Source organism: Pteropus vampyrus, unplaced genomic scaffold (assembly GCF_000151845.1).
Source record: "Pteropus vampyrus isolate Shadow unplaced genomic scaffold, Pvam_2.0 Scaffold201, whole genome shotgun sequence".
Classification (NCBI taxonomy): Eukaryota; Metazoa; Chordata; class Mammalia; order Chiroptera; family Pteropodidae; genus Pteropus; species Pteropus vampyrus.
The window spans coordinates 2,771,792-2,789,405 of NW_011888982.1; the positions used below are offsets into that span (position 1 = coordinate 2,771,792).

The window sequence follows — 17,614 nt, forward strand, 5'->3', positions numbered from 1 at the left end:
ATACTGTGTTATTGATATAATCAAGAGATAACAAACAAAGGAACTCATTGGTGAAATTCAAGGCATTTGACAAAAATGTTTGGATATTTCTTCTAAGTCTCTGAAGTAATGCTCTATATGTCAATATAGTAGTTAAAAGAAAGATTGATAATCAATTGATTGAAAAGAGATAGATGATAGATATAGATGAGATAATCTTTTCTACATGCCAGCTATAATAGGCATTTTATTTTTATTGTCCTATTTAATATCGGTTGTGAACGTTTGATTTATAAATTTCATTTGTGTCTCCAAAACTGCAAAACAATTTTGGTTTGGTACTTTGAATCTCTTCCATTCTACTCTATTACTATTTCAGATATTTTCCACCCACATCTAATGTCTCACTGTTCTACCTTTTCATATTCACAGATGAACTATGCTCCTACTTCACAGAGCAAATAAAACCCATAGTCTGTACTTACCCGACCAACCACCACGAACTATGACACTATACATTTTAAACCTTTACTTCCTCTTACAATTCTCCCTTGAACACAACACTCTAAAATGGCTAAAATTCTCAAATTATGAGAATAAGCAGTCTCTATTTTGTATCTCTATTCACTTACTTGACCCAATATGAGGCATTGCATTGAAATTCAAAAGCAGTATTAGCTAATAGTAATAAAGTCATCTTTGGTTTCCAGATTGGAAGAGCTCTAGTGAAGCATTATGAGCAGTTTTTATCTGGTGTTCCAATCAAATGTAACTGCTAGTTGCCAAGAGAGCCATGTTAAGAAGAATTCTGTGAGCACATCAGTGAGAAAGAGTCCTGTGAGAGTGTAGCAGTGTTTGTCACAGATATAAGAGGTGGCAACTGGCTTCACAATAGCTAGTTATTTTCTGTTCTAAGCTAGTGTTTCATTATTCATTACAATATTGCCTGTATGCCTAAAATTAAGCAAATAGCTAAGACAGGGTAGATATTTAATAAATACTTATTAACTTAATTACTGATTGAATAAATAGATGAATAAAATGGTAAAAAAATTTTAAAAAAAAATTTTTTATTCCCAGAATACTAATAATTGTGTCATTGTTGTTATTGTTAGTATTGTTGTGGCTGTTATTATTTCTTTCATCTTGAATGTGTGTTCAATTTTTACCAGATATCATTTTGGCATATTCTGGGATGATTGTATGGGTTTTATAATTAGATGTTCTACTGTGATCATTTGATTTTACCGACTCAGTCTTATATACCTGAAATTATCTCTCCTTAATCATGAAGCATATCTCTTTATGCATTCTATAATACAATATGTTCTTTACGATTTGAATTTGCCTACTTAGGGCCCAGAGACTTTAAAAGCAATTCTTTGATTATTTCAAATTTCTATAGGCTCTAATTTGAAATTGGTCTTCCTATTATCCTAAGACTAATTAGAAAATTATTGATTAATAAGATTGTCAAAATTATTTTCATAAAAATACAAGTAGCAATTTGTTAGAACTTCTACTCTTTATGTTTTTATTATTTCCAGCTCTTGGATATATTAGTCATGGTTTTCAACTTTCTACTTTATCAATTTGTTTTTACATTTATTCTTCCAACCTCAGTTAGATACTTATAAGTGAGAAATAAATTCCTGCTATGTTCAGCCTGTGAGATTTGTGGTGGTTGATTAGCATAACCTAGCCTATTTTGACTATACATGCCTCAGATATACAGGCTTGTTCTTTTTCATAGGTTGGATAGTCAGTAGATGGGAACGCTAACACTGGCTCTGATCGTTAAATTTGAAAACTCAAGTCTCTTCAATTTTGTAACTCTTCTACTATTAACTCTTCAAATTGTGTCTTTCTTGCATTCCTTTCTCTACTTTTTGGAATGTTTGTAAATATTTGATATTTTCAGTCTTTTCTCCAGTTCTCTTACTATCCCTTATGATTTACTTTTATTATCCATCAGTACTACATGTGAGTGTTTTCTTGAGATTAATCTTCCAGTTCATGAATTTTTTAAATTTATTTTAATTAGTTTCAAGTTTACAATACATTAGTTACACATCTATATCATTTGTAAAATGATCCTCCCAATTGCTCCCTCCCTCCCCTCACCCTCCACCTAGCCAATGTATTACTGCTAACTGCATTCCCTATGCTGTGCTCTCCATCCCTATGACCATCCATCAGCTACTAATTTGTACTTCTTTAACCCTTCATCCCATTCTCTAAGCCTCCCCAAATCCCCTCCCCTCTGTCTGTCACCAAACTGTCCACTAAATTTATGAGTCTGCTTTCGATTAGTTCTTTTCATTCCTTAGATTCTGCATACAAGTGAAATCATATGGTGTTTATCTTTCTCTGTCTGACTTAAATACCTTCTAGATACATCAAAGCAATATCTTTTTCTATCTCGTTCCTTTTCCTATGTAGGGGTCTTGTTTTCTTATCCTTTCAGCCACTCTATCTTTTGGTTGGAACACTAATTCTTTTCCATTTAAGGTAGTTATTGATAGAAATGTAGTTGTTACCATTCTTTATTCTTTTTTTTTATACATATATATTTTTTTCTTCTTAAAGAAGTCCCTCCAACATTTCCTGTAATACTGGCTTGGTGGTGAAAAATTCCTTTAGCTTATTTTTGTCTGGGAAGCTCTTTAATTGTCCTTCAACTCTAAATGATAGCTTTGCTGGATAAATTATTCCTGGTTGTAGATCCTGGGTCTTCATCCTGTCGAATATTTTTGCCAAACCCTTCTGTCTTGCATAGTTTATTTTGAGAAATCAGCTGCCAGTTTTGTTAGTGTTCTCTTATAGGTAACTATCTACTTTTCTTTGCTGCTTTTAATATTCTTTCTTTGTATTTAACCTTCGGCATTTGAATTATGATGTGTCTTGGTGTGGGCCTCTTTGGATCCCTGATTTTTGGAATCCTCTGGGGTTTCATGTCCATTTCCTTCACTAGGTTAGGAAAGTTTTCCATCATTATTTCTTCAAACAGCTGTTCAACATCTTGATTTTCTTCAGTTATGCAATCAGACAAATATTTGAACCCGTAATAGTGTCCCTTTTCCTCCTTAAATTATTTTTATAGTCTTGACATCTTATCTCTTACCTTTCTGATTGTGTGTCTTTGTCTATCTCATCCTCTAGATAGGGCATTTGATACTTTTCTCTATTCATTTTGTTTATTCCTTTGTTCATTCCATTTAATATACTTCTCATCTCAGATAATGTGTTCTTCATTTCAGAGTGGTTCCCTTTTATAATTTCCATTTCCATTTTTATCTTTTTTATCTTTGTTGAAGTTCTCACTGAATTTATCTGCACTTCTCAAAAATTCACTGAGCATCTTTATAACTGGTGTTTTGAACTGTGCATCTGTTAGATTACTTGACTCTATTATTTCTGGATCTCTATTCTGTTCTCTCATATTGTTTCTGCTTCTTTGTCTTCCCATTTTGCCTGCCTTTTCGTGTTTATTTCTATGTACTAAGGAAAGCTCCTGAGTCTCTCGGTCTTATTAGTGTAGATTTGTGTAGTAGGTGTCCAGTGGCACAGTCCTGAAAGAGGTTCAGCTGAAGGCCGAAATTAGCCCAAGCCTCTACACTTCCGGGGCCACCTGTTAAGATTCAGCAAGCAATCCACAGATGCTGTGCTTATAGTTGCCTCAAAAGGCCACACCAGACACCAAGGCACTACTCAGCAAGGAGCACCTGACTCACTGAGGATACACCTGGATGTGGCTTGGGTGGGGTCACGAGTTGGGGGAGGTGAGGTTTCAGGGAATCCCCTGATTCTCTGAAGTAGAGAATCACAGAGTGAGTCTCCCCTCGATCCTCACTCTGACAACTCAGTGTCTCCCTGTAAGTCCCTGGTGCCCCCTGCGCACAGCTGAATCAGCACTGGTGCTCAGAGCGAGCAGGTCCATCACCCCAAAGTCCATCGCAGACACGGCCCCTTTAAGATGCGTCTGCCGCTGTTGTTGCCACAGCCTCCCCCTCACTCAGCAGCTTGAGACCGGGCAGCCCAGAGTCTTTGCTCCATCCTACCTTCTGCCATTGCGGGATGATTTCTTGGATTTCTCCCTAGTTGTGTTCATCAAGATCCCAGGCGATTTTCCTTGCTGCTGCTCCTTGTTTTCATTACAACTTTGATTTGGTCGCCAGAGGGATGAACAGAGCCTCTATCATCTATGCCATTGTTTTTCCTCCCTCCCAGTTTATGAAGTTTTATTCTAATTTTCTGTTTAATGTATCTATTGAAATGGTAATTTTAATTCTGTATATGATGTCTTAAAATCTTGTTATTTTTTTTTAAATATCTGTATTTCTTATATTTCCCTTTTCTTTTAACATGGTTTCTAGCCATTTTTTTACTTATTAAATTATTTAAATGTACTTATTTTATATTATCTTTCATATCATTCTGATCTCTCTTGATTTTGCATCCCAGTTCCTTCTTTGTTTTGTTTTACTGCTTTTCATTATTTCTCATTGCTGAATATCTTGTGGCTATTAATTTATTTACTCAATTGTTATTTAACTTGTGTGTATGTGTGAAAGAGAGAACTTCCTGGGAATATGTTTTGTCTTTCCTGTGGTTTTCCATGCATACTGGTTTGTGGAAGTATGCCTATATGGTGATTTCACAGTAGCTTCTGCCAGGATGTTAGTGGTTTAACGTGTTCCAGAGAAATTTTCATGATAATGTATCAGTTTGTCTTTCCAGAACCACAATGTTTGAGTAAATTCAATTGCTTCTTGTGTAACATAGGCTTAGATAAAAATTTTATAAAGCTTCTGTTTTATTTGCATGTCAGTCCTTGCTTTTTAGTCAAGAAATGGTCTTGCTAATTCCTCTTTCATAATATAGGAATTTCTAATGCCCTCTTTCTGATTCCTTTTATCCCTTGAAGATATGAGGCAGCCTTTATGCAAGAAATTCTGTTTCAGCCCTCTACCTCTGACAGGCTGAAAGCCATGACTACTCTGTACAGGTATTAAAATTCCAACTTCTGATTCATACAACCAGTATGTATAATAATGCTTGAGCCAAGACAACATTAGCTATTAATTTCTCATCAACTTTTCATTTCTTTATCCTTTCTGACATATAAAAATCATCCTTTGTTTTCAATTTGATATGTTTAAGACTATTTTTTATATTTTTTATTCAATAGTTTTCAACATTTAACAAAAAAAGAAGTTTAATTTACTGAAATGGTTATTTCTCAAAAAATCTCTTGACATCAAACTGTCACCAAAAAGAAACTGTTCGTCAAATTTTTTATGAAACATGCCATACTTTTTAAAGTTGCTTTTATGTCATATTTTCCAATAATGGAATAGGTAAGAATAACAAAAAAAAAACATACTAATATTAAATATGGTATAATGTGTTTACATATTTAAATTGTATTTTAAAATATTATTTTATTTAGTTAAAAATAGAAAATAAGTTAATGAATGTATTGATAAAAGAAGTCAGTTATTATGAACCTAGAAAAGAACCCAGGTTCTATTACTAGTCCTATGCTTTTGTTAATCTCCACTTTCCTCATATTGATGATGGATCAGGTAAGAATAAATATTAATTAACAAATTTATTTTCCATAACATATCAAGGACTTAAGAATATTTTTTGTATATTTATTACCTTTGCATGATAAAAGTTATAATTACTTTCTCCATCCACTAAAACAGAAAACCACATCAACTTTCCTGAGTTCCAGCCAACAAGATGTAGATTCAACATCTCCTAGGATTTTTATGTGTTTGGTGAGGCAACCAACTGACCCCATTACATGGCATAAAGCACTGTTTTTCAGCAGTGACGATAGTGTGCTTTCTATTGCGAGGTTAGGAGAAATCGTTTGCTGGTCATAAACTTAATAATTTTATTAATTAATAATAATAATAATTTTATTATTTAATAATTTCATTAAAATTATAACAATTTTATTATATATACTATATCAAAGTTCCTCAATAATTTAATACAAAGAGTAAATTAGAAATTATACAAGTGAGATTATTCTGACAGCCATTCTGATATGTATTTTGTTAGCAAAAGAAAACACTGAGTTACACATAAGCTACTATGATGTTTGCATAATTTAAAGCCAATCGTCTTTGTTTTTAATCTAGAATAAACTGTTCATGTGAATGTCATGGTGCCATAAAGAGAAAAGAAGAACCTTGTTATCATGGAGACAGATTCTCTCCAGCTTTACTTAAAGAATGTTTTTCTTTAATTTTTCTGAATCAACACATTGACACTACTAACAACTGGAAGCTAAAGCAGATTCATTTAAACTTGGCATTCTAATTTGTACACAGACCTAGCTGGTATTTACTGGGAGCTTCTTATGTGTCAAACACTCTTGTTACATTTACTTTTTGGCGTGCCATAAATAACTTAATCTTGTCAATAAACTTACTATTATTATTCTCATTTTAAAGATGAGGAATATGAGACTATGAAAGCTTGCAGAAGGCTATGCAGTGAGAAAAAAATCAGAGAGAGCTTTTATTCCTATGTGTTATATTATGTTTCTCACAATCTCCTGTTATAAAATAAAGGCAAAATTCCACCAACAACAATTAAAAGAAAAGAGAAAAAAAAAGATATTGGTAATGATTAGTTTTGCATAGTGGTTATGCACCCTTTGCAACCCAAAGAGGTGCATGTGTTAACTCTGGAACCTGTGAATATGTAAACTAACAGCTAAAAAGGCTTTGAAAATGTGATTAAGTTAAAGATATTGAGATGGGAAGGTCATGACAGATTGTCTGTGTGGGCCCAAGTAATCATATGGGCCCTTAAAAGTAGAAATGAGAGACAGAAGAGTCAGACAGAGGGAGATTTGACTACAGAAGAGTGTCAGAACAATGTGAAATGAGAAACTCAACCACCTTCTCTGGCTCTGAAGATGGAAGAAGGGGCCACAAGCCGAGGAATGCAAGCAGGTAGCCGCTAGAAGCTAGAAAGGCAAGGAAATAGATTTTCCCCTGGATCCTCCAGAAAGGGTCATGATGATTTTAGTCCAGTGGGATATATTTCAGACTTCTGACCTGTAGAACTGTTAGATGATTAATTTATGTTGTTTAAGTTGCCATGTTTGTGGTAATTTGTTGCAGCAGTCACAGGAAACTAATGCATAGTTATGTATGACTTCAGTTTAGTTATGAATAAAAGCATATATTAAATTGTCTTAAAATTCATTAAATTTAAAAGAGTAACAAAAAAGATATGATTTCCATTTAGGGACTTTTGATAGGTGAGTGTCTTATTTTAATATTAGAAAATTTTAAGTCCGAAGATGAACAGCATCGTTCCCAAGTCTTGAGATAAATTGCAATAATTTATCAAAGAATAAAATTCTTCTTTATCCTTTTATTCTATCAGAGCAGACATCAGCAACCTTGTTCTTAAAAAATGGATAGTAATTTTTTTTGCTTTTTCAGGCCTTATAATCTTTATCAAAACTACTCAACTCTACCATTATAATGGGAAAGTAACGATAGATAATATGTAAATGAATAGGTGTGTCTGTGTAACAATAAAAATATTTATAAGAACAGGTGACCAGCCTTTAGGCTATATATAGTTAGCCAAACTCTGTGTTAGAGTCTGGCTTGAAGGGTATTCACATTGACTATGAAGTTTTTGCATTCATAGTGCTGTTTTTCACTCTCAAAAATGCCCTGGGGTTTATGGCCCTAGTCCTATGGTCGTGGGGTATATGGCCCTAGTTCTATGGTCACATATACCTGCAAGTCTTTGGCTTTCCAAGGAGCTCCCCAAGGGATTGGTCCTCTTTCTCTTGATCACTTACTTATTCTTTTCAGAGGGACCCCAGGTGTTAATTGGAGCTGACCCAAACAAATAGGTACAATGGTCGATTTATGCCAGCCTCTCACATTACAAAGTTGCAGTATAGCCGGCAATCCCAATAGACATGTGCTTGGACAAGGGAACATACCGGTGGTGGGTAAGTCTAGTTACCAAGTAATTACTCAGAGGAAGATTTACCATGGAACAAATGAAGGTAATTCTTCAGAGCCTGAAACACCAAGGCCACACACAAGGCCCTAGAAAGACCCTACAATGTCTCTATGTGGTCACATGTGTTTTAAAATGTATATATGTATAAGCTTCAGGTCCTGCAACCCTGGACCCTTTCCTGACTTTGGAAACACTGTTCCACATGCTGGGCAAAACAGCCTTCATGATAACTGAAACAAAGTTTAACAAATTCTTTCAAATTACAGTTTAGAGATTATTTAATGCAGGAATGGCATCTAATTCATCAGTGCTGTTTTCAAATCCTAGTTTGTAAATAACAGTGCTTAATAAATATTTGTGGAATTGATATGATATTGAAAAGATCAATGCATGGATGCAAACAAAAGCTAAGTCATTGTAGAAGGAAGTATTTTAGAAAAGATTTACTGAAGTTAAGAAATTAGAAAAAAGGGCATTAAGAAAATTACAGAACAGAAAAATAATCATAATTTTTTTAAAAAAGAGTATGTTTAATTAAAAAATAAAAGTTGACAATATATAAAAGAGAATGTTGAGGGTTGAAATATATTATATAACCTGGTTCCTAAGGAGAGAAAATGCTGTGGAATGACTGAGGAAACAAGAATGGTAGAAGCTATCACAAAAAAAGATGAGATGTTGTTGCTTTCTTTTTTATTTTTTAGCAGAGAAAAATAGCTTTGCAAAACTCTAAAAAAATTATTACTGTCTAATGAGAGACTCATATTTACTTCAATTGACTCTCAGTACAGTTAGCCCAACCCTTTAAATCACCAGCATAATGTCATCGGATAATGAGACTGTCATAATACAATTCTATAGCTACCCACTACTCCTTTCTTAGTTTTATGAGGGAAGATTATAGCAAATTATGGCTATATATGCTCTTGCTATAGGTACTGACACTAATGGATCTTAGCTCCACTTGTCTGAGAAATAAATGAGTTCTATAGATTGGCAATAAACAGAGTCACAGTAGGGGAAATCAGCTTCAGCTGGTTCCAAGAAAAAAGAAATAGACTTGACAGGGAACCTGAATGTAGGATTCATTTATGTTTGATCTGTGATTGAGATTGCTCAACTGCATTTTTTTTCCTTTCCACCTGTCAAGGCAGATTCTATGTACAGACTCCCATTGACAGTGTTGTTGCAGGCGTTGCATGAGTGTTCCAAGATGAGTGCTCTCTGTGTGACACAGGGACATGGGAAAACCCTCTGTCCCCAGAGACCTTCTTCACCAAAGTGTAAAGCTGTCTGTATCCCCACATGACTCACTGATGAATGAGACCTAAGAGGCCTAGATACATGTAGACATAAAGCTGAAAGAAAATAATATGTTAATGAGTAACTCATTTGCACATTAGTCAAGATATTAGGTACAAGGACTTTATTATAGATTATCTATTTTTAAAAATATTTTAATGAATGTTTTTGCCATAGTCATTCTAAGGTGATCTTCAGAGATGTGTCATGTATAAACCCATGTGCATCAGGTCTGATACTAAACCAAAATGTCTTATTAAGAATTTAGGCTAATAAATAAAAAGTTGATAAAACACTTTGCTCTACTACTGTCTTAAAAGTGATTCTCTGCTGGGGACTGTTCATGGTCAGTAAGTCCTTATGAAATAAGAAAAAGTTAAGCTTGCCGGCTAAAAATTCAAATTTTAATTACTTAAATAAAAATAGGTTTCAAATAAGTTCCAATTCTTGTATTCATATTAAAATCAAAAATAAGTTACACTTCTACTTTTAAAGTTTTATTTATTTATTTATTTACTATTTATTTATTTATTGTTTGTTTGTTTGTTTATTAGGTGAGGCAACCCTTGGTTGACCTCACAGATTGCAAGGACCTTGTCAGCTTACAATCCTTTATTTTTTAAAATTTTTTATGCCTACAGCACCTGGGTGGCCGTAAAGCTATTTTGTAGTTGTTAAGTTTCTTATTCTCTGTTAAGATATATTAAAAATGCTAATGATTTACATAGTCCAAATTCCTAATCCAAAGCAAAAAGAATGAACATACCTCAAAAACAAAAACAAAATAAAATTTAAAATTATGAAATCCATTCTTTAATCTTTTGCTTATTTAGCAAATTATTTACTAAGAACAAAGCATTGTTAGACATGAAAGAGAAAGTTTAAGGAGATTTGCTATTTTTCTCCAGAATGTTCACATTTGAATGGAAAAGTTGAACATATAAAACAATTACAATAAGAAGCATTTTCATATAAATTAGTACAAAGTGCGAAGATTTCTCTTCAGGGATAAACAAAATTATAAAATTTTGATTTGGGTCTGGAAGACTCAGGAAGTCTTAACCAAGTAGATTAAAAAAAGAAATGCTTTCCAGGCAGAAGGAATAGCTTTCAAAGGCATAAAGTTGGGAAAGATTATAGCATCTCTAGGAAAAGGAGAAAAGTGAATAACAGTGTAGTTAAAGCATTGAGTTTGGATTGGAAAGTGATAAATATGGCTGAAACATTAGATTAGGACCAGAGTCTGAAGTCTGAAGGGATTTGTTCCCAAGTACTATATATATATAAAATAATAATAATAATAACAATAAATATGGATATATAATATAGTAATAAATATATATTTAACCTAATAGGAAGGAGAAAATCCTATAATATTTTTAAGCAGAAGTGATATACTCTAATCAATACCTTGTAATAAATCTGATTCTGTAAGAAGAAAGGAGTGTAGTATAGAAAGACATATAAAAAGCTGCTGTAAAAAATTTGAGTGGAAGTAAAAGAAAACCTAAAATATAGACTTAATTAAGGAAGGTGAAACTTTTTGTTTAAACAATTGCACTAGGACTAAAACTGTAGGAAACAAAACCATAATTTACAATGAATGTTAAATTCTGTTTCTGGATACGGTATTGTAACTGCAAAGAGAAACTAGTTCTTTCATTATAAACAACCATAAAAGAGGACAAATAAAATGAATGCATGATTTCCAAACATTGGATAATATGTAGCATAAAACTAAGAAACCTAAGAAAAGAGAAACCTGTGACAATGGGCCAACTTTCTACTTGGTGGAAATTTTCCCAACCACCACACAGGGTGCTACAATCCAACCAGGGCAAGGGGTCCCCACTAGAGTTCAGAGCAGTTGGAGCAGCTGGAGCAGCTGGAACATAGTGGGGAAAGGAGCAGATGCTGACTTGAGTGTCCTCCCAGTGTTTGGGAAGGACTGGCTGACACCTGAGCAGGAGGGATTCTCTGTCTTATAGCGAACAACAACCACAGTGGGATGAATCAGAAGGAAGATTGCTTTAACATTTTCATAACACTCCAGACACACATCTCAAGTAACAACACACTAACACCAAGATAGGATAAGTTCTATCTTTATAAGGATAAAACATACTCTAACAGGAACTAAAACTAAGCCTTGCCAAGATGTGTGTGGGAGGCAGAACTTGGAGGTTGGTCTCATCAGGTCAGTAGGTCTTAGGTAACACATTGGGTTTTCCACATTTCCACTCAGACAAAGGATAAAGCAAAGCCTATACAAGTCCAAGGTGAAATCACAGTTATTAATATGAATTTAAATGTTACAAGACAGGTAAAGAAATAAAAAAAATGTGGTCCATATAAGAAAACAGTCAAGAGTAATCAACATATGACTGTGGTGGTGAATTGATCAGAAAAGAACATTAAAATAATTATTATAAATGTATTCAAAAATTAAATAAAATATATTTTAATAAGTTAATATCTAAGCAAATGTCAACAGAAATTAGAAAATATAAAAATGTAAATTCTAGAACCAGTATGATTGAGGTAAAAATTTCACTTGATGTATGCAAGAAGAGATTAAAAATGGCAGAAAAAAAAGGCAGTTAACTTAAAAAAGAAATTAATAGAAAATATCCAACCTGAAGAACAAGAAAACATAGAGTCACCAAGTAAACTAGAAATTGTACTGCTAGGTTTTTATTTAAAAAAAGAAATGGATTCTTAAGTCCACAAAAAAAACTCTCACAGCAGCATTATTCGGAATAGATAAAAACTAGAAACAACTCAAATGGCCATGTCAGGTGAATGAATAAACAAAGATTTGTACATTTATACAAACAATACTACTCACAATTAACAAAAAAATATATCACTTATCAATACATCTGATATATTAGGTAAATTTTAAAAACATGGTGAGCAAAACAAGCCAAGCTTAAAAGAGTACACAAGTTATTATATATTCCATTTATATGAAATCCTAGAATGAGCAAAATGAATACATAATAATAGAGATCTAATCTGTGGTAGCTAGGGAAGACTTGGGTAGGAAGGTTAACTATGAAGAACATAATGTAAGTTTCTGGAGTGATTAAATCACTTTGTCTTCGTGGGGGTAATGATACACAGGTATGATACCAGTCAAAGTCATCTCATTGAATACTTAAAATGTGTACATTGTATTGCATGTTACTTTTACAATATTAAAATATACAATAATTAAAATTTAATTTTAGTTTTGTCAGATTTTGATGATTTAGACAAAATACATTAAATTATATTTGCTTATATACTTTTTTGTTAGATGGCATTTAAAAATAAAATAGAGCATACATTTTGTTCATTCCAAAGTTTTCTATAAAATATTATAATTTTATATTGTATATAACCAGGAATAATTAAGTTATAGTACAATATATAGACAGTATAATAGTATAATATAGTGTAAATTCCTTTGGTTGAGTTATAATTGTAAAATAATCTAACATAGCATTAATTTTTGAAAGTAGGAATAAAAGGAGATTCTGCAAAAAAAGGATATATACATATATATATGTATATGCTTATTTCTAAAACCCAGTTGTTAAGACTCACCACTATATAATACACAAAACTCATAGAAAATTAAATGTCATTAATTAAGTGTTGAATGATTATTTTGCATTCTGTTCTAACTGAATGGCACTGAATGTCTCCTAAGAACTGGATCTTTGGGGATAAATGACTGACAACTGATTTTTAATTAGCTTCTTTTCACTTTTTATTAGCTCATTCATGTATTTTCCTTGTCACAGGGCTACATATTAGACTGTTTTTAATTTTCTTTTTTTGAAATTGGCATTAAGGTAATGCAAGAATTACATTTCTCTATTGTAATATTTTTGTATATGAAATTTTAATACACCTTAGTTGATTGAAGTCTCAAATTTTGATGAAAAAATAAATTGGTATGGATAAGTATAAAAACCTAGTTTTCATAAAAAAAAAATATATATATATATCTGATCAAGGGTTTCAAACAGAATAGTTTTCAAATCCAGGGCCATTGGGGAACTAAAATGAACCTCACCAGGTGGATCACATTTCCCCTAATAAATTATATAGTGTCTATTGAGCTGTTCTATTGTGTTCTGCCCTGTGTTTAGTTCTGGGGATTCAAAGAAAAATTAGAAAATTATCTGTTAACACAGAGGACATACTCTTGGTATCTCATCATTAAACTAATATTTTTTCTAGAAAGGCAGAAACATGATGAAATAAAAATGACCAGAACAGAGAAGGCTCTAAAAATGGCATTTAAAATCAAACAATATGACTTGGTGTAATGGTACAATATAATACACTTATCAAATTATTGTTTAGAAAAAATATGCTGCTCAGTACTCTAGTGTTAGCTATACCATGAAAGACTGTGGAGTACTTGGGATCTCTGGCAGAGTCATCTTTAGTGTACCATATATATAAAACAAAAGGTAGGAGAGCTGAAGGAGAAAGAGAAATAAATCCTGAACAGAAAGAAGCAGAATTAAGAAGTGGGGAGAAAATACTGGTCGTCTGGAAGCCTGGTTATATTAAAACAGTCCAGTATCCTTCTGCAACTAAAAAAATAAAATTGTTTCCTCCAAAAGGGATAGAAGACAAGAATAGTTGAGCAAGAAATAAGAACTAATAGTAGTTTTAAATTTGGGGCCTACTTTTTGGTTAAGAGAGAAGCTGTTTGGAAATACAAAGTGGAAGAGCACCTATTTTGTATGCTTGGTAAGCCCTGGGGAGAAAAGGCATGCTAAATAAATATAGGTGCAAAATACATATTTGTTAAATCATTGAAAGAAGAGTATATATGGTGCCTCTAAAATATATGCAGAATTTTAGGTATGTAGTTTTATTGTGTTTTTCTGCAAAAAAAAAAAAAAAAAAAAGATTCATAGCTTCTATCAGAGTTGTAAAATGGTCTTATATGAAATGGTTAAAAATAAAAATCACTGTTTTACAGCAACTAAAATTGCTGCTTCTACACCTATGAACTATATAGTAAAACTTAAGGGATAATGTTGATGAAAGGTCCTTTGAGGCAAGTACAAATATGAAAAAGTCAAGAAACATTTAGAAGAATGAGAGTTAGAGATCCTGCAGAAGGAAGGCCAAGTTATGAGAAAAGTGGCCAAACGCACTGAGATGGCAGGAAATCAGAGACAAATGGCGCAAGTTGTTGAGAGGGTATCATTGCAGAGAATGACCTCATGGTATCTAATGGTAGAGGGGGGAAACTAAGTATTTGTTTTGTTTGTTTGTTTGTTTTATTATATTATCAAATGAAGCAGCTATGAGATAGGTGTATATACTGAATAGAAATTACACAGTTGATGAATTATAAGCTATTCTTTAAAAAAAACTGAGGCAATCTGTGATAATGGGTGACAAACGTGCTTACCCAAGAACTAAAAGTAACCACATCTACAAAAAATACACACATTCCATTTTCAAAAGATAATTCAGAAATAGCTTTTAAATGACTTCTCTCTCTCTGAGAATTTATGTTCGCTATTCCATGGATAATTAATTTTCACATTCTGCTCTCTATATGTTTTGCAAAAAATAAAAATGGTATGATTTTTTAGAGCAAAAGTAATCCTATAAAGAAAGAATAATTCATTTTCATACGGCCTTTAACTAAAACAACTGTAAGAAATAAAATGCTTTTGTCCAAAAATATCCCCCAAATTGCCTGCAGCTTTTGGTACAAAAGGAAGAAAAAACCCTGTGCATTTTACAAAGACTTCTCAAAAAGGCTTTGGGTTTGGGTCCACGAGAAGTGAAGTGAGCAGAAACCATGGGGTCAAAAACTACCCACCTGCTTCTTCCAGACTCCTGTAGTTACCTCCTTTATCTATCAAGTCTCTATATACAATGTCACCTAGGAAAAAAGAGTCGGTTTCTCCTGCTGAAATTTAAAAACAATAATAAAAATAAATTAAAAAATAAAAGAAACCAACCTTGAAAATTTCCTGGACAGACAAAACCATTTTAGTCACACAGCAAAGCTTTAGATTATTTTGCAAGACGACTCTGACTTGGGTCTTTTCTTGCTTATGCCTTAGGAGATCAGAAGCAAATCTTCAACTGTTTCCCAAAGTTGACATAAGATAACTACTGAAAATTCTAATATTATAACCTATTCTTGTGAAGAGAAAACAGTTATTCCTTTCCTACTACATAAGCTGCTTTATAATATCCTCATGCCATGTTTTGGTTTGAGTATCCCCAGATTACAAACTTTTTGGTGTGTGCACAATGAACTTTTACTAATTACTACTTTGATGATTCAGTAGTTTTACTTCTGTTATTTCTGAACTTTTGCCACCCCCATAAGACTTAATGTCCTTGGAGTGGAATGAGTCTGTTGCTTCTTCAAGGATTAGACTCTTTTGTGCAGCACATTCTATAAGCCAGCATGACTGATAGCTTTTAGTTTCTCATGCTTATCACACTGACACTGGTAACAGGTATTTTCTATATTTTTAAAATCTTAAATAACCTCTGTCCATCCTCTCTCAGATTATGGTCTTTCACAGATAACTGCCACTATTCTTTTAGGACCCAGTTTTCACACCACATTCTCAAAGAAATTCATCCCGATCTCTGGATCCTGTTGCTCCATATGTCACACAACAGAATTATGTAGTGTGTGTGTCCCTCAGACTCTATGCTGTGAGGGCCTTGAGGAGAATCCAAAGTACTTACCCAATCTTACTGAAGTGAATTGAACAATAAATGAGCACCACCTGATCAGCCTCACAAGTGGCACACCTAAAGGGTGGCCTCAAAAGGCACACGAGCCTGCTGGAGCAAGTCCCACTTACTGCAGTCACCTCCAACACAGATGCTCACACGCTGCGGTTGTGGCCAGTCCTCACAGTAAGTAAGCCTGAGAGTCAGTCCCACCCATTGACATGCCAACAACAATCAAGGCTCAATAACAATAAGAGAGCACACACAACCCCAAAAAGGGACATTCCTGGAGCACCTGGTACAGGTGATCAAAGAGATTGTGCCACTGGGACACACAGGGCACCTACCATATAAACTGCCTGGTTAAGACAGGAGACATAGCAGATCTACCTATAACATAAAAACAAACACACAGAGGCAGCCAAAGTGAGAACACAAAGAAACATGTTCCAAATGAAAGAACAAGACAAAACTCTAGAAAAAGACCAAATGAAATGGAGGCAAGCAACCTACCAGATATAGAGTTCAAAACCCTAATTTTAAGGATGCTCAGTGAACTTAGAAGAATAGATAATCTCAGTGAGAACATCAATAAAGAAATAGTAAGCATGAAAAAGGACATAGAAAGCATAAGAAATGATTTGTTAGAAACAAAGAATTCAAAAACTGAAATGAAGAATATACTAGAAGGAATCAACAGATTACATGAAGATGGGATTGAACCAGCAGTTTGGAAGACAAGATAGCAGAAAACACCCAATCGCAATAGCGTTGAGAAAAGAGAATAAAAAAAATAAGAATACTTTAAGGGTCCTCTTGGACAACATCAAATGTAAAAACATTTGCATCACAGGGGTACCAGAAGGAGAATAAAAAGAACAAGAGATTGAGAATCTATTTGACGAAATCATGACTGAATTTTTTTTCTAACCTGGTGAAGGAAATAGACATACAAGTTCAAATGAAGAGAGTCCCAAACAAAATGAACCCAAACAGACTCACACCAAGAAACATCAAAACGAAAATGACAACGTTTAAGACAAAGAGAGAATCTTAAAACAGTAAGAGAAAAGCAGTTAGTTACCTATAAGGAAGCTCCCAAAAAATTGTCAGCTGATTTATCAATAAAAACTTTTCTGGCCTGAAGAAACTGGCATGAAATATTATTCAGGGACATGAAGCGAGTACCTACAACCAAGATTACCCTACCTAGCAAGGCTGTCAATTAAAATTGAAAGTGAGTTAAAAAGCTTCCAAGACAAGAAAAACCTAAAGAAATTCATTGCCACTAAGCCAGTATTACAATAAATTTTAAAGGGACTTCTTTAAGCAGAAAAGGTGAAGGCATTGAGAAGAACATAAATGTGAATAATAAAATGAAAATAACTTTGTAGCTGTTAATAATTACTTGAAATGTAAATGGATTAAATGTTCCACTTAAAACATAAGGAAGGTGAATGAATAAAAAAACAAGATCCATATATATACTGTCTTCAAGAGACCCCCTTCACATCAAAAGACACACGCAAACTGAAAGTAAAGGGATGAAAAAAGATATCTGTTGCAAATGAAAATGAAAAAAAAAAAA

General features: G+C 33.3%; 1 protein-coding gene across 1 annotated transcript in view; it reads right to left on the reverse strand.

Annotated features, from left to right (window-relative positions):
• The window catches only part of LOC105300086 (peroxidasin-like protein), a 519,573-nt gene that overhangs the window by 86,702 nt on the left and 415,257 nt on the right, over positions 1-17,614 (reverse strand). Inside the window, 1 exon segment of the mRNA XM_023537816.1 lies at positions 14,729-14,751. Within this exon segment, the coding sequence (XP_023393584.1) occupies positions 14,729-14,751 (23 nt within the window).